This window comes from Danio aesculapii, chromosome 2 (assembly GCF_903798145.1).
Source record: "Danio aesculapii chromosome 2, fDanAes4.1, whole genome shotgun sequence".
Taxonomy (NCBI): Eukaryota; Metazoa; Chordata; class Actinopteri; order Cypriniformes; family Danionidae; genus Danio; species Danio aesculapii.
The window spans coordinates 36,896,431-36,918,290 of record NC_079436.1 but is presented as its reverse complement, the minus strand read 5'-3'; the positions used below and the strand labels follow the sequence as shown (position 1 = coordinate 36,918,290).

Here is a 21,860-nt window from a genome sequence, read left to right as displayed (position 1 = left end):
ACCATTAATGTGTATGCAGTAGCCACCATGCTGTGAGAATATCTGTCTAATCAAATTAATATTGTTGCCTTCTTGTTTGTTCAATTGCTTCTTTTGTTCTCATTTTAACTATCAATAATAAAATCATCTGCTACATGATTAAATGTAAAATGTATTAAAAAATATCAGACAACTGTGTACAGTGGTGATAGTTTAATTTGATACAGTATGTAACAGGAATAAAATGGGGCAGGTAAATAATATAAAACAAGGCATGGTTAAACATTTATTTACATTTTTGAGAATTGCAGATCTTTAATAGTCGGGTATGACAAGATCAACAGAACATTGATTGGGATAAAGAATATGGATGAGCTGATTCAAGTGCTTGGGTGTGCGAGCAACCCCTGAGTGTTTTAACTGTTACTTATTTTAGTCCAGTTCATCTGTATTCTTACCTTCTTAAAATCTTTATTACTAACATAACATCACACCAAATAAACTTCCAACAGCATGTGTTAGGGAAGAAATTTGATGACCAGCTACGCATTTGATCCTGCTTAAGCATCCTATTTCAATGCATTCACAAGTTTGCACAAAATTATGTAAACATCCCCTCAAAAGCAAATGACTGCACACTTGAGTTATTTTTTGTTTTTCTAATGTTAACACGATGTATCATTTAAATATTCCTTTAATCAAGGCAAATTAGGACTATTGTGACAATAGCACATCACACGGAGGCACTATCACAGGAATAATGGGAATTATTGAAATCTACATGGCAATTCACCACTTCATAATGCTCATATTCAGGCAAATACAGCATATGTTAGAAGACAAAAGGAGAGAGAATTATTCTAATTACAAATGCAGTCTATGGGGCAATAAAATTATATCGCGATTATAATCCTGAATCCTAAGTGTCTTTTACTATAAATCTATTTTGGTCACTGACTAATTACAGATATTAAAAGAGTGGAAACGGATGAGCATCTGTGAACGTTGACCATTCCTCTGAGATCAAGATGTAAAATGAAACTAATCAAAGGAAATACATTACCTGTCACTCTGAGCTCTATACATTTGTACTTTTTCCTAAATGAATTCCACCTTACATCCAGTCAAATGTGCTTGAAGGTGTAAAATCTTTACAAATCCAGATTTCAATTCTAGCACTTAACCATCTGCCATCACTTTGAAATATCACGCTTCACTCAAAACAATAAGAGCTGCTTCTACTGTGAGTTTATGAATGGATTAGCGATGGATATGAAAAGAACCTCTGTGCACAACAACTACAGGGTAAAATTAAAGTAGTAAGCGTTCACAGTTTCAGTTTCAGACACAAACTCCTTTAAAAGGGGAGCATGATCATTTGTGTCCAAATCAGGTTCAGATAATTAGCTCCAAATTGTATCGTTTCCAAACGTACAGTAATTTTGACCTCACTGAGATCACATGACAGAGCACTGGTCTGCTCCGGGAAGCCCTTGTGCTCCAGGAAGATGCAGAGCTTCTGGGTCAAAATTCAAGCCAGGAGGCTGAAGGAGAAATAAAAGATCATGATGTAAATATGACATAGCCATTATTGTTTAGGGGGGGAAAGGAAGAGGTAAACACTTACAGCCTCTCCAGCAAGCTCTTTTGGAGGTTGACCCAAGTCTTGCAGCTAAGAGGAAGACAAAATTTCCATGAACAAACAATATTAACGGTGCTTTTACTTAAAGAAATCTCTAACATAAGTAAAATATGTACAAAAACACCACACCACCTCAAAAAGAATCACTGAAAACATGGTACACAATTATTCAAATAATTATTTAAAGGGTACTACTATGTTTTTATATTATGCAAAATAACTCTCATGTGTTCTCAGAATGTCAGTGTAAATCCAGATCAAAAATCCCCATGGATCCTTTATTTACACCATGCTGTAAATGCCCATTTGGAGTGGAAACAAAAACAGTTTTCAAATGTGTGCTCTCACGAGTTGAGGCACGACTGTCCCCCACTACCCACTCCCCTCTCTCCCTCAGCCCGCACTCACAGTGCATTTTTTGCCTTCTGAGCCTGAGCATGCTTATGTCATCGATTATGTGACTGTTTAGTTTAAGCGATCTCGCTCTGTATAATGGAGATTTCTTTAGTTTTATTATTTTGAGTTATTTTAAGTCGTTTGATATGCAGTGACACACAGTCAAATATTTTGCTGAACAGATCCACAACTTTTGATGCTTATAAATAAGTCATCCCGCTGCTTGTTATGAGGTTTGCTGAACGTGGCATCTGTCGTGCAGAGAGGGTTTGCATTTTTAATAAACTGTTCGCTTTCACTGAAAAATAATAATGATTAATAAATCCGTATGAAACAGTCCCTTAAAATTGACGTTGCGTCTTCACTACAAGCGTATCACGCCAAAGCCCAAGCAAACTGCGCTCTTGCCCACCAGGCCAGGCCAACTGAACTGCGCCTACGTCCGATTAAGAGCACTCACACTTGTCACATGAACCGGGAAACCAGGATCAAACTTGCCTGGGCACATTTGGGATAGCTAGTATAGTGGTTAGTGCATTAACACATTGCACTGAGGCTGTCACGGCGACCCGAGTTTGATTACTGGTTTGATGTCCTTTGCTGCTACTTTTCCTCTCTTACTGCTCCCCACAATTTCCTGTCAATACTCTCTATTCTCCTATTCATTAAAGGTTAAATAACCCTAAAAATGTTTATTCAAATTTAATGTATATCTAAAATGCATGATACATAACCAGTCACGCTCTCAGGGCATGCTCATATCTTATCATGTTCTTTTCATCTACATACAGCGTAATGGTAATATGAGAGCAGCTCAACAAATTAAGGAATGCTACGCAATAGTCCACAAAACCCAAACATTGAGCAACTGTGAATAGGCAAGTCTTTTTTCAACAGTTTAAAAGTCTTTAGGATAAGGCTAAAAGAAGGTCTTTAGCCTTTCAAAGCGCTCCATTTTCATGAGTTAAAGATGCAGGAGTAGTAAAAACTCCAGGCATAATCAAAGCAGAACATATGCATTTTAAAATTAAAACATGTTAGTGTGAACGCCACCTAGAGTAGTTCAGAGTAACTGTCTTTGGAGAGAACTTTCTCACTTTGAGTATTTTACTCACATTTTAATGTTCAAGCAGCAACATTATGAACTACAGTGTTAAATGCTTTAAAAGCATAAAATAATCCATTTGTAAATAAAATAATTATGTTAATCAAGTTGGACGGCACGGTGGTGCAGTAAGTAGTACGATCACCTCACAGCAAGGTCACTGGTTCGAGCCCTGGCTGGGTCAGTTTGCATGTTCTCCCCATGTTGGCGTGGGTTTCCTCAGGGTGCTCCGGTTTCCCCCACAGTCAAAAGACATGCTATATGTGAATTGAATAAGCTAAATTGTCCATAGTGTTTGTGTGTGTATGAGCGTGTATGGATGTTTCCTAGTGTTGGGTTGCGGATGGAAGGGCATCCATTGCGTAAAACATATGCTGGATAAGTTGGTGGTTCATTCTGCTGTGGCGACCCCCGATTAATAAAGGGACTATGCTGAAAAGAAAATGAATGCATGAATGTTAATCAAGTTCATTTTTTTTTACCTTTTGCATGAGTTCCAGAATGTTTTCAAATGCGCTGTCTTTGTCTTCATCTTTCTCAAACTGGTTGCATATCTCTCCCATTACCTTGTATTGTTGCTCATACCGTGTGAACTGGTCAGAAGGAAGTGACTGCCGGTTGCTCTCCAACCATTCAGGGTACTAAATGCAAATAATCAAATATTTAAAATATACTTAAAGAACAGATTTATTAAATGTTGATGCTGTAAACAACTCACCTTGACTGTTATCTCTTTAAGAGAAGGGTACAGAACTTCTTTGGATAAAAGGTTCTGCATGATGGACTGCATAATTGGCAGAATATTGCCATCTTCTCCACCAGCCTCCCCATTTTCATTCAATCCCATGTTCTCCAGGGTTTTTACCAGATCATCTCCGGCCAGTCCTGCACTCTGCATTTAGAGTTGACTCCTGCTCATTATTTTTCTTTGCATAATAAATAATTTATATACATTTCAATCTCGGGGTCAAAAAAAATAGCTTTTCGAAAGAAGTTCATACATGTATTCAGCAAGAATGCTTTAAATGAATCAAAACTGGTGGTAAAGACAATTACAATGTCAAAAATCACTGAAAATTATACTTTAGTTTCCACAAAAAAATAAATAAAATAATAATAATAATAATAATATATATATATATATATATATATATATATATATATATATATATATATATATATATATATATATATATATATATATATATATACATACATACATAAGCAAGCTCAACGTTGACAATAAGAAGCTAATCAGCTAAATAAAATGATCAAATTAGAACGATCCTAGAGCAAACACCGGAGTGATGGCTGCTTAAAATTCAATGTTGTGATCATGATGTTAATATAAAACATTAATAAAAAAATTTTAAATAAGAATATTTTTTAATATTGCTGTTTTCAATGTATATTTCTTTCAAAGCATTAACAAAACTTTCCAACCTGAAAATGCCCAAAATTTCTTTCACACCACATTTCAGTATACATGAAAATGCCAACTGGGATTACCTGCAAGTTGTCTGCATTTTTTGCCAAGCCATTAAGGGTCTCTTTAAGACAGGAGGTGAACTCTTGTTGTGAAGCTACATCTGTGCCTACGTTTTAGAAACATTATCAAAACAATTCCCAATAAACATGCATATCTTTTATCCATAAGCATTTCTGGTAACTCACCAACTTTTCCTGCTGCCTCAGACAGCTTATGAAAATGCTGTAGAAGATCAGGTTCTTCTTGCGCTAGCTCAGCCATGGCTTTTTCCCACTCCTCACGTGCTTGATTGGCCATCTCACCCTCAAAAAGGGACTCAAAAAACTTACTGTCCTCCAGTAGCGGAGGCTGAAGAAGAAGAGAAAGAGGGGGAAAAACATTATCCAGCAGTAATGATGCATCAACAAACCCAGACAGACAGAAAATACAATGAATAAACTGCTTTCATTTTAAAATGAGAATGTCTATTACCTTCTCGTTACTCTTAGCACCGGCATCAAGATCAGAGGGGGCTTCAGGGGCCACAGGTGGCACACTGGTCTTGTCGAAATCATCAAGAGCACCTGCGGTTGTGGAAACACTAACATTAGTATATATGTATGATGATGTATTACATTTTTCTGATGGAAATTTATCACGTGACTGGTTTTATCCAATCACACGACTTGAACAGCAAAGTTGGTGCTATATAAATATGGCAGCTCCGATAACAAATTCCGTTAAGATGCTAAATCTGGTTGCTCAAAACTTACGAGTTTCTAATTAACTAACAAATGCACATTTAATGTGTTACTGTGAAATACATTACAATCACTGATGCGAGCGTGAGAACAACTGACAACAAGTGACAACTGCTTTCTAAGCAGTTGTTCAACGGATGGTAAGCTTTTTACACAAGCTCGAACATTTAAACGTCACTACTTTAATATTTAAACAATCGTCAAACCTTACTGTCTAATAATTCGTCCAGTTCGCTGTCTGGAGGCCCCTGGTGCTCTGATGCTGACGCCATCTTGCTCCTCAATGACAAGACAAGCTAAATTTGTCGCAAAAATATGACGTCAGATACACACAGTTTTTATTCATGTTTGTTCTTTTTGCGCTGGCATTATGGAAATAATTGTATCATTTGGAACGACAGTAATTATTTCATACTTATGAAATTTTGTCTTCCATAAAAATAATAATAAAAAATAACGCTATGCATGTTTAACGTACATTCAGAACGATTTTAAACACGGTTTACGTTTGGGTAAAAACAATTTACATAATTTTACACTCTTCACTATATGGTTTTCACACGTGGTAATTTATTTATTTGAAACAATGCCCCCTTCTTGCTTACTCCGTCGTAATTCGCTCACTTCCGCACATTCTTATGAGGTTTCGGTTTTAAAGTCCACCCGCTTTCACATCAGTGTTTGGTTTAGTTGTCACTACTTATGTTGATCTGGACCTTGACATGGAATATGAGTGTGTCTTATCGACTCATTAATATCAATTAAAGCAAAGCCATGGCTTTAAATAGAGGAGCTATTGGATTTTTCCTAAAGATTACTTGTCTACTTTTATTGGTGAGTTTGGTCGTCATCACTCTTTTAGTTATGCATTTGTTACTTATAACATTGCATGTTTTTAAATCTATGTAACATTGTATGTTTGTTTGAAACACATCCAGGCAGCTCTATGATATATTTCCTATTATGAATGCAAACCAAACTAAAGTTCAGTATCATATTTTGTATTGTTTGGTATGCAAATAAGCAACACCATCAGTTTAGCTTACATAAAGGGAGAGGTCAGCTATGATGAAGTGCTGCTGTTGATTTGTGTTAAACAACACTTAAATTTGGACTATTCGCCAGACAAAAATATTCATATTTAGACATATAAAGGCAGTTACAAATAGACCCAGACATTTCTATTATAAATGATTATATGGTTTGTGTATTCAACAAAATATGATTTTCTGTATGTTAATAGAAGTATTTTTCAATAAGAATGACTTATATCATGTGTACGGCACATGACAAGATGGTATTGCGAAATCCATGCGGTGTTTCCTGTTGTTTTTAACTCCTTTGTTCTCTTTGTCAAGCTGACTGGCATTACAGGTCTTGGTGGTTCATTCTTGCTGCATAAATACAGAGTTTACGGCCTATTTTTTAGCAACCTTTATATAATTTTCCCTGCATTGCTGGCTGTTATCAGTGGAGCTGTTCTCTTCATCACTGGAAGCATTGGCTGTCTGGTGTCCAGCAAAAAACCTTCATGTGGACACGGACTGGTAAGATGGAGAAGCGTGTCCTTTTATTCAGTGAAGTATAATGCTGTACTCTTTATAAGGACGAACTGTGATTTTTAAGATTTGAATGTTTCTTGTCTTTCAGTTTGTTTATTTCCTCATTATTGTGTTTTGCGTTGTGGGTACCACTGCTGCATTGGCATACTTTTATCAGGGAAAGGTAATTGGAGTTTTAGATTATTTGGCTATACAGATGTCAAGTGTATTTCACTACAGTGTTTTTACAATATTTTACATGTCTTTTTTTTCAAGCTTGATGCAGAGTTGGCTCCCCTTAAAGATGTGTTTCAGAACTACAGTAATAACAGTCAAGATCCTGAAACCAAAGCAGTGGATGGCCTCCAGAGTGAGGTATTCAAGACATTTTTAGCAATACTGTTTTTTTGGCAAAATCAGATTGTGATGATTTTCTGTTATAGTTGCAGTGTTGTGGTGTCATGAACTACACGGATTGGTTGCAAACACCATGGTTTAATCACAGTGGGAAATATGAAGTTCCTCAAAGCTGCTGCAACACAACCTTTCACTCATGCAATGGGACTTTAGATGCACCCATGCTTCTCTATAATGAGGTACAGTCACTAATTCTTTTTGAGCTACCCATGATTTATAAAAAAAATTAATATTTTTTTCTCCATGGTTTCATAGGTTTAAACTAAAACTACTATTGCATTAAATTCACCCTATCTGTTTTCTGAAAGAATGTATTTGAATAATTAATCTATGGATTTTGTAATTTTATTTTTTTGTTATAACTACTACTATAACTACTTTACTATAACTACTATACCACACATTAATGTGTTTTTTTTTTCTCTTTTGATTATTTGATGTACTGGGACGTTTCTCAGTATTTGGTTACAGCTGGAAGGGCATTTGCTGCATAAAACATATGCCGAATAGTTGGTGGTTCATTCTTCTGTGGCAACTCCTGATAAAAAAAAGAGACTAAACCAAAGGAAAATGAATGAATTTCTTTTAAAAGATAAAAAGACACTTATCCAGTTTCATTATGAATTTATGGAGTATATAATGTTAAATCCGAAAATAGCTATTTTTAATTAAAGGTGCACTCACTCTAGGGTATCCGAACCATGCCCGGGCACGTTTTTTCTGGTTTGTTTGACAAGTGTGAGTGCTCCCAATCGGGTCCAGGCGTGGTTCAGTTGACCGGCCCTGGCCCGGTTGGAAGAGGCAAACAAAATTTATTAGAAATGTATTCATTTAAAACTGTGGCCCTTGACAGTACATTGTGGTCTTTAATGTTCTGCTAAAGAAAAAAGTCACCTACGTCCTGGATGGCCTGAGAGTGAGTAAATTAACTGAAAAAATACATCATTAACTGAACCATCCTTTTAACCTTTATTCAGTAATTTGTTATGATCAAGGGCAACACGGTGGTTTAGGGGTTAGCACTGTCACCTCACAGCAAGAAGGTTGCTGGTTCGAGTCCTTGCTGGGCCAGTTCACATTTCTGTGTGGAATTCGCATGTTCTTCCTGTGTTGGCGTGGGTTTCCTCCGGGGGCTTCGGTTTCCCCTACAATCCAAAGACATGCGCTATAGGTGGATTGAATAAACTAAATTGGTCATAGTGTATGTGTGTGAATGTGTGTATGGGTGTTTCCAGTACTGGGCTGCAGCTGGAAAGGCATCAGCATGTGTAAAACATATCCTGGATAAGTTAGCGGTTCATTCCGCTTTGGCGACACCTGATAAATAAGGGACTAAGCTGAAGGAAAATGAATGAATGAATAATTAACAAGATTGTATGTGGTGTTTCTTAGCACTGAGGGTTGACAAACAGACTAAGCCGAAGGAAAATGAATGAATGAATGAATGAATGAGTGTTATGATCAACAATTACATTTTGTTTTGTTTTTCTATTCTAGGCCTGTCAGATTAAACTTAAGGAGCTATTACTACTTGTGGTGCACATCATCCACATAACATCTTTGGTGGTTCTTGTTTTGCTGGTGAGCTCTGTGATTTGAGTAATAATTCATTTATTTATTATTGATGTGTATAATATAATTTACAGTGTATAGATTTGATGCCAACTCTAACCATTTCCCACTTCAGGTATTGTCTTGGATTACAGTGGGACAGCTAATGAGATATCCTGTCCCGCAAGAGTATCGAATTCTGGACCAAGACTAAAAACCTCCAAATATTCTTCAAACAATATTCCCAAATGCCTGCATATTACATTTTTAATGTATTTTGATATATCCCTTGTTATTATCTATTCTAATATATAACACTCCGCGTTTTCCTGAATTTCCAAGGTGTGACTATTCACAATGTATATTTTTATAGATGTTTCTATTTACACACAAAGGCATTTTACTTTGCACAATAAAATAGATACAACTGAATAAAAAATATGTTTGTTTTTTAATGTTGGTTACAAATGCATTGCTGGCCTTAAAAATTAAGACAATGGGGTATATGCACATAGACTTTTATTTCAGTCAGCCAGCCCCAGGGCTTCCGGTGAATTGTCATCCCATACAAAATCGCCGCGTTTAAGATGTGATTGTTTTTTAAAAATCAGCAATCTTGATCTTGTTCATGCTCTATGATCTTGTTCAAAAAAATCAACATTTCTGGAAAAGAGTTCATGAACACATTTAGAATGTTTATACTAGGTGGTTGGACAGGCAACAAAATAAAAGATAAAAACATAAAATCATGGGTCCAAACCAGTTTACTAATTGGCACACAAATAACTTTTAGAAGCTGGAAATCAGAAGATGCCCCTTCCCTTCAATAATGGGCAGTAAAACTTGCTAGAGTGGCTGCATTGGAAAAAATATCTAATAAGCAAATGGACAAGCTAAACCTATACTACAAAAATGGTCCAAGTACTTAACCTGTTTGAAAATGAAACAGTATGTGTGTAAAATAGACTGATTGTGACAGTGTAAATGTGATGTTATTGACTGAACTTACTTATTAATTTTTTTATTGTACTTTATTTTAATTTTCTTTTCATTATATAAAGATGGAAGCTTTAACTGAATTTAATGATAGCTAAGCCGGGACCTTAAAGTTGTAGTTAGGGATTATTTTTGGGTTGGGTTTGTTAATATGGTAAAATGTTGATTCTTTACAGAGTTGTATTCTGTATTCCATTCTGAAATTTGCCAGAGAATTCTGCCTGATAGATATACGATATAAAGTAGGTCTCAGACTGGAAAAGAAGCACTGCATTTAATTCCATTTTCTCCTCGCCATGTCTTTAAAATATGGACATTTATTGTACCTCATTATTTTCAATGGAGTTTCAGCGCTAGCCTGCTGCTATTGACGGCGACTGCATTTATTTAAATGGTCTTTAATCTCTTTGTACTCTTTAACAACCAAATGGATGCTTAAATCTATTTAGGCAATTATATTTGAATAACATTACAACATTGATGCTGTAAAAAGAACCATATGAAACTGAAAATAGTCACATAAACCTTTTACCGGAAGTTCAACATTGGCTGAAAAACACTCATTGTTCAACAAGATATCCTCATTTTAAAAATCAGAATTAAGTTTCCATTTCTCTTGTATCATGAATTTTGTTTCGTTGCAGGGCAAATATCACACATTAATTCGGGTCGGCAGAAAACAAATGCTAATTATATTTTGTGAAAGTATTTCAGAGCTTCAACTATTTACAGGCCTGTAGCCAGTGGATTCGGGTGGTTCGAAAGACCCACCCCCCACAGACAAAGGTCCAGATTTTGTATCATACATGAGCATACATTGTTTTATTTTGACTGCTAAGCCATCATAAATTGTGAAAATAACCTATCAATGGCTTTAAGACCAAGCAGAGTGTCATGAATGAAGTCATATTTCACCACTGACATGCTGTATTGTTGTTAAATAACAAAAACATTTTACAATGCACTTTTATTCTAAGTCTTGAACCTTATTCTTGAAAGAAAAAATGACCAATAAAAAGTGTGAAGCACAAAAGCAGACCATATTAACGTTAATTATAATAATAATAATAATAATTTGACTATTGTTGTAATCCATGGATTTTCAAATGTACTATTTTTTACAAGAGAGGCTAGAAAAATTGTCAAGCTTTACATTATTATTATTGATATGTTTTAATTATTCAATATTCAAATGGCTAAATTCTATCTGAGGAAAGTTGAATGTGATGCTCAGTTTGTTATTTGCCTTATAAACGACAATAGGCTACAGTTGTTAATTTAAAACTTTAACAGATTAATTCTGTTTCTAATGATATAGGTTAAGGTGATAAAGTTACGTATATTAAGTTAAAAATAAGTATTATTTTCTTCATATTTCATTATTCTCAAGTGTGGTATGACAACTAATCCAGCTAAAAATAGTGCTTAAAATGTTTCTAAATCCAGTATTTAAACCTCATAGTTAAATAGAAAATAAGGCAAAAAAACCCTCTTTTCACCAGGCTGGCTACGGGCCTGATTTAGTGTCTATTAAATATCGGCCAGTGTCAACGTATTTATATATCTACTGTATTTTTGGTCATTTTCTACTAAGTTTATTCTTGCTCTTTGTCCTTATTCTTCGTTTGAGTGTGTTCATCTTTGTTTGTATCATGATGGGAGATTCTTAAGATGCTTTATGTGTATTTTCTTGTGCTGTAAAATCTTCCCCCAAATAAGGAGAAAAGAAAAAAAGACATTAGAAGAAAAATAAACAAGTAAAAAAAACATATTTTATTATGAGCGGCTGTTTATCTGCATTTGAATGGATTGCGAATGTGGGAGGGGTCGAGACTTCCGCTTCCTCTGCTGTGCTCCCTTGTGGCGTGTTTTTTGTGTCACAAGAGCGCAGCGCCAAAAAGCCACGTTCCGCTAACGCTCCGCGTGCGTTCATTCATCTGCAGATTCGGAGAGACGTTGAAGTCGGTAAGGCTCCAAATATACATGTAACGTGTGTCTATGTCTGTAAAGTTGCATTTAATCGTGCTTATCAGGGTTTGGTAACGTTATAACGCGTTCGGTGTTTGAGGCCTGGCTTTATGCGGGTTAGGCCTCTTAGCGCAGCCTGCTCGAGTTTGAACTCGGGAGTTGCATGGGATTTACAGGGCGAGTCATCGCGAAAATAAGGGGACGGTGTGTGGGGATTGAGGCCTCGTGTTGGATGCTGTTTTAATGTTACATATATTTTTGCAGCCTTTACTCACCTTTTAAGCATGCTGTGTAATGCTACAAGGTTGTATTTCTGTAGCTAAGAGACGAAACTGTAACAATGGCGAGGTAATGTTATACCAGCATGACCGGAAGAGCGATGTCCTGCTGCGGGCTGCTTGTAAAATGTACGCCCCCACGACTAGACTGATTTACAAAAACTCTTTGTTTAGATTTATGGGAAACTAACAAAGGCAGAATAGTGTAGTGAGTGTTTTTTATTCCAATGCTGTTTAGTAACATCCGCCGCCTTAAATGTTGCATAAATTGTGTCGTGAATGAGTGAAATGATACCGAACTGTTTCTGGAGCCGCTTTGTTTGAATCTTTGTTCACTCTATAATTGGAGGGAAAATGTTTTATTATGTTGTCTGCTTTAGTTTATGATTAAAACGATTCATTTCTTTATTAAAAGTGTTGTATAACGTATTGTGTACTTTAAAATTGTTCCACAAAATGTGAGATTTTTATGCCATGACAGTGTGGGACTGAAGAGAGAAATTAAATATAATATACATTTACTTTTTTCTGTTAACATTTTGTAAATTGTGCTGCTTGAAAGTGTGGTAAAATACAGTTTAGTTAATATTTATGTGATTATTATAATAAGCCTTTATATTTGGATGAGTTACATCTCTACTTAAGAGGTCTGCATAATTAATAAAAATTAAAAATTTTCTTTGTTAAAGGAAAACAAAGGCGTAGAATAAATGATTTATTGTATGATGTAAATTATGCATGAACAGAACTCTACAAGATGAAGAAAATGACAGCAATACCTACATTCAACACCATTAAACAACATTAGAAAGCCATAGAGTAATAATATACAGGTAAGACAAAATAGAAGGTCTCAAAGTAGGCATGGAACGATAACCGGATTCAAGGTTTACCGCGGTTTGGAAAGGTCAAAGTGTTAAAACCACTAAAACAGTTTTTGTTATACTATTCCTGAGGTATATGTAAAGTGTGTGTATGTGTATATGTATATGTGTGTATATATATATATATATATATAATGTATATATATAATGTATATATATATGTATGTGTGTGTATATATGTGTGTGTGTGTGTGTATATATATATATATATATATATATATATATATATATATATATATATATATATATATATATATATATATATATATATATAATGTATATATATATATGTATGTGTGTGTGTTGTGAAGAAATCTGTGTTTGAAATAGGGTTAAGTCAATAAACAATATTATATGGAATCTGGATAATTTATATAGCTATCCAATCTGGCCATTGGCATTATACAACAATGTATGCTCACAACAATTTTAAAATCAATGCATTTGTTTTTATTTAAAACTAGCATTTTTAACTCCACTTACCATAATGTTTTAATTACTTTCCTTACAGTAACATTTGTTTAAAAGTTGCCCTGACCTACATTTTTTATTAAGTTATTATTGTTGTATTAAATGTATTCAATTCTAATCATTTTATAATCTATTATTTGAAAAAAATCCTTAGCATTTACCTTATATAAGTCTAAAATTTCATTTGTAATTGTCTCAAGTCTTAAATTTAACTTAATTTGTAAAATTGTAGATGTATCGAATTTTCAGCCAAAATTTATCTGCTGAAAATGTTGTGCCATTTATTGGACCCTCTAATTTTTGTGTTTTCAGTCATTGTTGGGATACTCTTTTAAATCTGGAAGCATTAACAACTGATATTGAAATGTATAACGATATTCGTTTGATATGGAAAATAATTATTGCTGTTGCATTTTTGCCGTATCGGCCAGCAATGGGTTTGAAACGAATGAAGAGAGCAGAAGTCAAGGAATTATTTTTATTATTTAGACTGACATGTTTACTGCTCCAAAATATTATAAATGTTTCCTAAAATAAAATATATTTTCTTCAACGGGGGACTATTTTAGTTTTTCAGACATTTAAAACTTAATTTAGAGTACTGTTGTGTTATCCAAGGTTATCACACTGTCAGAAACTTAAACTGGCCCATGCCTACCTGTAAGTGCAATAAAATCTGCAAATAACTACATATGGAATATTGACATTGCCGTATTTACTTTTTTTTGTGCTTTTTTTTTTCCCATTTTCAGAAGGGTTTATTTAAAGAAAAAAGGTCAATATTATTTGCAGTGTAAAAAAACACCATGTAATATCAGATTTTTGTGAAGGCAGAATAGACTCAAAGTGAGGTGCTAAAAATACACGCTGAAACAACACTTCTTAATGGCCGATGGTTGTTATTCTTTTTCCACAGGTTATTTCAGAAGGTGGCTCGTCTTTATCTCTTTGCCCTTTTATTTTAGTTCATTTCTTTTCACTCTGAACCCCAAACCCGCCCTCTTTCCTACCACCCCTTTTCGTCAGCGTGTATTTTTATTACCTTATTTTGTTTTTGGTATCTTCAGAGTCGGGATCTGTGACGGCTCTACATGGCAGTCAGAAGGGGACACGTTAGATACTTAAAAGTGAGTAGAATTTGCGTCCATCAGGGACTGAATGTGGATTTAAATTTATGTATTTTTTGTCGTTATTTTTTTGTATGCAGGACTTAGTGGTGTTTAGTGCTTGTAGGCTGTTTTCGTCCTTTTCTGTAGCTTGTGATAAGCGAATAAAACTTCTAATATAATATTAGATTAGCATTTTCAGTAGATGCTGTAGAATCATCAATTAGGTGTTTTCTAATGTCAACCGAAGACATTTGAACTGTAAATGTTCATAGGGACCAGCTTGTGATTGGATAGGGAGTAGTCGGATGGAGTGTGACCTGAATTGTCTGAGTTATTCAGAGCGCTTTATCAAAACCTCCAATGTTAGATTGTGGGACGGTCAGTAATAATGCCTGTTTGTTTCAGCCTTGAAGGTTGACTGGGTACCCATGTGGAATACACAATAAGACCTCTCTTCTAACATGAATGGGACACACTGTCCGATATCAGAGTAATCACGGTGTCCGCAGTGATCAGTTCCTTTCTACTTCACCTAAAATGTGCTCAAGGGGAGCTGTTGGATATCGAAGATAGATTTTTGAGTAATGTACACTACCAAATGGTGTTGTATTTGTGTTGAATAAATTAGATCACGTGTACTTTCGACTTGACTCCATTGGAGGCAGTGTTTATCAAGGCATGTAAAGGAACTGCAGTCCCACTGACAATTGTCTGTCCTTTTGGACGTAATGGTTACTTGTGTTTATGTAGATTTGGTATGTATTCTTATCACTCTAGTTCACTTATGGTGTACTGGATTTTCATTTTAGTGATTGAGAACTGTGGGGAAGGTATCGTTATGCAAAGTAATAAGACAATGGTCAAATGTCATCTGAAAGGTAAAGTTGTATTTAAATGCTTGAAATGTCATTTCTGTTGGGGTGTTTATTTTTCTTGTTTTTTTTTGTCTGATAATATTTATTTTTTTAATTTGTGCAGATTGGGAATGCAGGTAAATGTAATTAATTATATGATATCAAAGTGTAATTAATTGCTTTTATTTATGGAATTACTGCAGAAATGTAAAGTCATTTTGAGAAACCTGACTGCAGTTGTATAACTGAAATGAAATGGATTTTATTATTGGTAAATAAAGGGCAAAGAAATTCAGCCTTTAAGACCAATAATGCAAACTCTAATGAATAAATACCTTTTTTTTTGCATACAATTTTAGATATTTTGTATAAATGTTATTGGTCTTCCTTATGAAGAAATTGAAGTCACACATATAATCAAATTTGCTCCATTTCTCCAAGTTAAGGAGAAAGTTTAAATGTTTATGCTAAGTTTGCATTGAAATTGGCAACACCGTACAATTATACGTATAACACGCAAAATGTTTTATACTCTCAAATATCTTTTTGTCATATCTAGGAGGTGTACGACATGTCGAACGGTTACGAAGACCACATGGCCGATGAGCTCATTGACTCCAAAACCAACCTTATCGTCAACTACCTGCCTCAGAATATGAGCCAGGATGAGCTGCGGAGTCTCTTCAGCAGCATTGGGGAGGTGGAGTCTGCTAAACTTATTCGAGACAAAGTAGCAGGCAAGTGTTTATCAGCATTTGGCACACTGGTCTCAAATCAGGCACGCATAAATGAATATTGAGGATGGAAATATTGTTTGTTGATTTATGGGTGTAGTGTTTTTTATTTGGGTGCCTTTGCGTAATAATTATAGCCGTGATGTCATTTTTGAAAACTTGTAACCTCCGGCAGAACTTTTGAAGTAGTTTAAGTTTTGTTTTATAATTGTGTAACCTTCATTTCAGTGTTGAAAGAAAAATCAGCTTTTAGTGTGCTTTCTCAGGCTTGTCCCACTTGTGTGCAAGTCAATGTGGATTTATTTGTTTGGTGGCTCAACTTTCTCCCCCAAGAAGTTTAACACTTGATACTAGGATGTTTTTTTCCTTTGTATTTGGAACGTTTCATCTTTTTTTTGTTTTGTTTGTTTGTTTTATTGTTTTCCTTTTTTTTTCTCTAGGCCACAGTTTAGGGTACGGATTTGTTAACTATCTTAACCCTAATGATGCAGAAAGAGCAATCAGTACTCTCAATGGACTGAGACTACAGTCTAAAACTATCAAGGTAATGTGACATAAGGTGCTCCTGTGTAAAGTTAAATTGTGTCATTGCTTCAGATCACCGGTTGTGAGAACAAGGCAGCGAGAACAGTACAGTAGAATTGCTCAGACCTGATGGAATCTTGGTTGTGGCATTTTTTTATCAGGCTTCTCAATATTTAGATTTATCATTATGAATATTTATTTTGTTATCTGTGGTTTACAGGTTGTAAATTCTTAGCTTAAATGTTGCTTGAATGCTATAGAATATTTTTTTTCTTTTATTAAATGTTTAAAGGATAGGAATATTTATTTCCTCACCTTTTGTGGGTGTTCATAATTTGCTAAAAAAATGCTATTTTAAACCTTAATAAAAAGAAAAATTAAGTAACTCCTATCTATTTAAAAAAAAATAGCCAGTTTATTACCCTTTGATGGTTTGTCCAGAATCTGACCTTTCTAACTTTGCTTATCCTGACAGGTGTCCTATGCCAGGCCAAGCTCTGACTCCATCAAGGATGCTAATCTTTACATCAGTGGGCTGCCTAAAACAATGACACAGAAGGATGTTGAAGAAATGTTCGGACGTTATGGTCGAATAATCAACTCCCGTGTTCTTGTTGATCAGGCATCAGGTTTGTAAATGAGCAAATGTTTGCCACACCTGGAATGTTGTGGAAGATGGTCATTTTTTACATTTGTACTTTTTTTCTTTTATGCTTGTAGGGCTCTCTCGTGGTGTGGCTTTCATTCGATTTGACAAAAAGGCAGAGGCAGAGGATGCAATCAAGGACTTGAATGGGCAGAAACCACCAGGCGCTGCTGAGCAGATGACTGTGAAGTTTGCAGCCAGTCCCAACCAAGTGAAAAACACACAAGTTATTCCCCAGGTGTATCACCAACAGTCTCGCCGCTTTGGAGGACCCGTCCACCACCAGGCCCAGAGATTCAGGTGAATAGGGGCAGAGAGTGTTGCACACCTTATTTGAATCATTGAATGGTTTGGATTTTTGTGAATATCTGCTAACATTTTAACAAGTGGATACGGACAAAAAAAACCTCCAGATTAAATATTAATTTAATAGATTTCAAGCCAAATGTGAAAGCTTAATTTCTGTTAATCTGATTTATTCTGTTAGTTTGGGTCTCACAAAAGCACTAAGATTAAGCGCTATGAGCAAGTTTTGTTTTTGCCAATATAATTCAACAATTTAAATCCATAATTTCAGCAAATTCAAAAATTCTATAGGGCTGTTTGGATGCATTTGAACACACAAGCGGTTACACTATGAATTCAATATGGTCTAATGTTTTTAATGTTGAAGGTGTAAACTCAGCTTTTCAGACCCTGTTTACTTCTATACTTTAAATCATCCTATTATGACCAAATTGACAATATATGCAGTTTTATCAGACGTTTTGTTTTGGCATAGCAAGCCAACGTCCTTGTCATATAAACCAATGAAGATATTGCAAAAAACAGCACAAATTGGATATTTCACAGATTTGGTGAGCAGATTCCAATCTAGGCTGTTTCCGAAAACCATTGTTATCCAACTAAGCTTGCAAGTTCCATTACAAACTTAATTTTTTGAATTGCCATTTCCCAAATCCATTGTTCCAATAGACATTTGTAAACTTGTACGTTTTCAGCTACACCTCTAGAGCTGTAGTTAAAAGCATAGTTCAGTTTCAGCAATCCTTATATTGACGTTAATTCATTGCGTTCTCTTAGTAATGAACTTAGAAGATATTTAGGCCATCTTGAACGCAGCCGGTTTGAATGTGTCATTGTAAAAGTTGACTTTTCAAAAAATAAATAAACAATATCCTACTTAATGATGATAATAATGATAAAATAATAGTAGTAGTAGTTGTTGTTGTTATTATTATTAGGTAGGATTTTTGTCTTTTCTTAATAAATAACCTACTGTCAATTTCAACCATTAGCCTAACGATTTATGATTTATATATGAGATTAGAGTGTTGGCGAAGTAATTTTATACTTTAGAATATGTAATGTTCTCAATAGTATTTGTAAAGGGAAGCAGGCCCTATATGTGCTGTTTTCATACATTTCAATTAATATAAAAAAAGAGTGCATGTTTTTAATCAACTAATATTGGATTAAAAAAAATGCTTGTGCTTGTAAAACAATATAATATGCACAAAAGTAGGAGGTTTTTCTCTAAGGAAGTATTTACTCCACCGCATTTAGCACATCATTATGGACTTTTTACGTTATAACTAATGTGGTTCAAACGATGGATCTGCCACAAAGCGACTGGTTTTGGGGAAACACTCGTCACCACATTGTTCTTTTGCCAAACGATGCATGGTACTATGATAGTTCAGCCATGAGTTATCTCGTTGTTTGGGAAACGCACCCCTGATAAGCAAGTTATTACATGTATGTCCATTACATTGGTTAACCACATTGCTCTTAAGGAATTAAACTCTTGGTTCTTAAAACATTAAGTGCATATCTGCTGAACATATGATGTCATTTCCTGTTCTCAGGTTCTCTCCGATGAGCGTGGACCACATGAGCGGCATGTCTGGTGTAAACGTACCTGGAAACTCCTCATCAGGCTGGTGCATCTTCATCTACAACCTGGGCCAGGACGCAGATGAGGGCATTCTGTGGCAGATGTTCGGGCCTTTCGGCGCAGTCACAAACGTCAAAGTGATCCGCGACTTCAACACCAACAAGTGCAAAGGATTTGGGTTTGTTACCATGACACACTACGAAGAGGCCGCCATGGCTATTGCCAGTCTCAACGGCTACCGTCTCGGGGACAAGATTTTACAAGTGTCATTCAAAACAAGCAAGTCGCACAAGTAGAAAGCAGGGTTTGCCTGCAAAATGAAGGAGAGGGAGGGGGGTTTCTGCGATGCCAGAGAAATTGGCAGTTTTGAAAAACTATTATTTTAGTGTATAATCAAGTCTTTGCAAATGTTCACGTTTTCTCAGTCTCGTTTAGACATCTGTTTGACAGGTTATTTTTGTTTCTTTTAAGATTCAAGCTGTTGGATGCTTCAAATGCAAGTGTTTTAGGTGTTCTGGTTCATCCCAATATTTGACCAATTTCGCATTTGATACAAATTTGTCTCCGATGTTAGCCTGATATTGTTGCTACGTGCCATATATGTGGCCAGATGCCTCGTTCGCCAGATGCTGGATTTAAAATTGAGATCTTAACTTTTTAAATGTTTCGTCAGTATCCACATCCTACATTGTTCTTCAGTATTTACAATGCCTTAATTTGATGACGGTTGTCCTCTTTGCTCTCAATAATGTAGCACTTTTTGGTTTGGCAAGAAACAGCAGCAGATCATTCGTTCATTGCAATCGGAGTTTTAAATCCAGCATGCTGAGTGTTTCACAGAAAAGAGGCAGTGGCAAAGGAAGCCGAGTGTCTATGAATTGCCTGTGTTCAGTGAGGGGAAAAGTCTTTAACTTGTTAATTGTTTGTAAGGGACCCTCTGAAAAGACTGATATCTTAGAAGGACCAAAGACATGAATAGAAAGTTTAGTTTCTCCCCGGCAGAGGTGCAGCTTGCACATCTCTGAGCATATTCCAAAAATATATTTGGACATCTAAATACTAGGTACTGAGTATTTATGTAAAAATGTTATTACATTTGAGCATCAGCATCTTCTGTTTATGGTTTGCCTTTTTTTTGTTTTTTTTTCTCTAGACTAAAACATACTTTGAGTTTAGTTTGGTTCTTTGAAAATAGATATACAGTACTAATGCGTATGCTTTTTAAGACTGCCTTGTGATTTAATTTTGTGTTTTGTTCTATTAGTTTTTCTTTCTTTTTGTTAATTTTGCTTTTGTCTTTCCTTTTGAACCCTTTCTTTTTGTTTCACATGGCATTTACAATCATTAAATTTTATTTCGTTTTGCTCAACCTTTTTGTTTCTTTCTTTTCTTTTAATTGGTTCTTTAATTTCTCCATTTCTACACAGCACATTTTCACACTTCCAGAGTTTTTACTCAAGGATCTCATTTAAAAATACACCATATATCATGAGTAGAAGACCATAAGCGTTTGTTATTTTCAGGCATTGGACCAAATTGTAAATGTATAACTTTAGCTATATGACAACGGTTGATTTGATTTGGCCAATGGACTGCTTGCTATTTATTCGTAATATTTTCCAGAGGCGTTCATCCCCTCGATTGAGCAGTGGTGGATGAAACAGGAATACAGGTTCACATCATGTATGAAATTCACAATCTTACAGTTGTACAGTCGTGTTCCCCCTGAGGTCTTCCAAAATCCTGAGTAGTTTCTGTAGTAAGACACCCCACATCAATTTCCCAGGATGCCTCTTATGTCCGAATGATCATTTTCAGCACAGACAGTTCTTATGCTCCTGCTACAAGACTTAAGGTTGGTATTGTGTGTATGTGTGCGTATATTTATATTATCAGTGACTGACATTAATCCTAATTGTCTGTTTTTGTACAGTGATGCACTATATACATATATATATATATATTATCTCGTCACGTTTGTAATAAGCAGCCGTTTACTATACTCTGATCAACCGGCATCATCTGTTACTTAATGGTTTATGCAAACCTATTAGCAGCTTTACAGACACTGTTGGTTACACCACATTGATATTAAACACTTTTAACCTTGGCATTCTCTTGTGCACATTTTGGCATATGTGCAATATTGAATAGTGATTACACGTAGTAAATATGGCAATCCTTTTCCCTTTGCAACTTTTTAATGTCTGAAAGGTTAAATCGGCCAATGTTTAAGAGGTGCCAGCTGTAAGAAATATCAGGTAGGATTTACTGGATGGTTGCTCGTTTTAAGCCTTAATTTATGTAGGAAAAGATGGAAGAGTTCTGAATGGTTGGAATATTTATTTAGCATCTCGTGTATGGTTCTATGTGTTGATATTGAGTGTCTTTATTTTTTAAGTAAATACTTTTTGGATTCTACAGTGAACATCTGTCATGAGCTGCTGTCTAACATGTAGTTGTGAAATAAAACAATGGGCATCATCGCAAATGTTGACATTTGTGTCTTGGTTTTAGTGAACTTTAGTAGATGTGGGAATTGTTCATTTTTGGTCCTTTTTATTTGAGTTTCAGTGATTGTTAATTTGGTGTTATGTAATATGAGCTAATCCTAATTCAGTTACAGTACTGGAAAAAA

General features: G+C 35.2%; 3 protein-coding genes across 5 annotated transcripts; 2 read left to right on the top strand and 1 right to left on the bottom strand.

The window, feature by feature from the left end:
* Positions 1-177: 177 nt before the first annotated feature.
* On the bottom strand, positions 178-5,634 carry pex19 (peroxisomal biogenesis factor 19). Its single transcript, XM_056478430.1, has 8 exons — positions 5,563-5,634; positions 5,083-5,174; positions 4,797-4,959; positions 4,632-4,717; positions 3,841-4,014; positions 3,605-3,763; positions 1,607-1,651; positions 178-1,523 (listed from the first exon to the last, which is right to left on the bottom strand). Exons 1-8 carry the CDS (start codon positions 5,621-5,623, stop codon positions 1,437-1,439), a joined length of 867 nt encoding a protein of 288 aa, XP_056334405.1. The 5' UTR covers positions 5,624-5,634; the 3' UTR covers positions 178-1,436.
* Positions 5,635-5,932: 298 nt separating this feature from the next.
* On the top strand, positions 5,933-9,295 carry tspan37 (tetraspanin 37). The gene is made up of 7 exons (XM_056478440.1): positions 5,933-6,185; positions 6,710-6,898; positions 7,002-7,076; positions 7,169-7,267; positions 7,336-7,488; positions 8,807-8,890; positions 8,997-9,295. The coding sequence occupies exons 1-7, from the start codon at positions 6,126-6,128 to the stop codon at positions 9,072-9,074; spliced, it is 738 nt and encodes a 245-aa protein (XP_056334415.1). The 5' UTR covers positions 5,933-6,125; the 3' UTR covers positions 9,075-9,295.
* Positions 9,296-11,712: 2,417 nt separating this feature from the next.
* Positions 11,713-21,713, top strand: elavl1a (ELAV like RNA binding protein 1a). Of its 3 annotated transcripts, XM_056478403.1 has the most exons (7): positions 11,731-11,821; positions 14,525-14,584; positions 15,980-16,157; positions 16,595-16,698; positions 17,155-17,308; positions 17,400-17,625; positions 19,194-21,713. In XM_056478403.1, exons 2-7 carry the CDS (start codon positions 14,549-14,551, stop codon positions 19,516-19,518), a joined length of 1,023 nt encoding a protein of 340 aa, XP_056334378.1. In that variant the 5' UTR covers positions 11,731-11,821; positions 14,525-14,548; the 3' UTR covers positions 19,519-21,713. The 3 variants fall into 3 exon arrangements, with proteins under 3 accessions (XP_056334393.1, XP_056334378.1, XP_056334385.1); XM_056478418.1 differs by lacking the exon at positions 14,525-14,584 and having other exon boundaries at positions 11,713-11,821; XM_056478410.1 differs by lacking the exons at positions 11,731-11,821; positions 14,525-14,584; positions 16,595-16,698 and having other exon boundaries at positions 16,068-16,157.
* Positions 21,714-21,860: the final 147 nt, after the last annotated feature.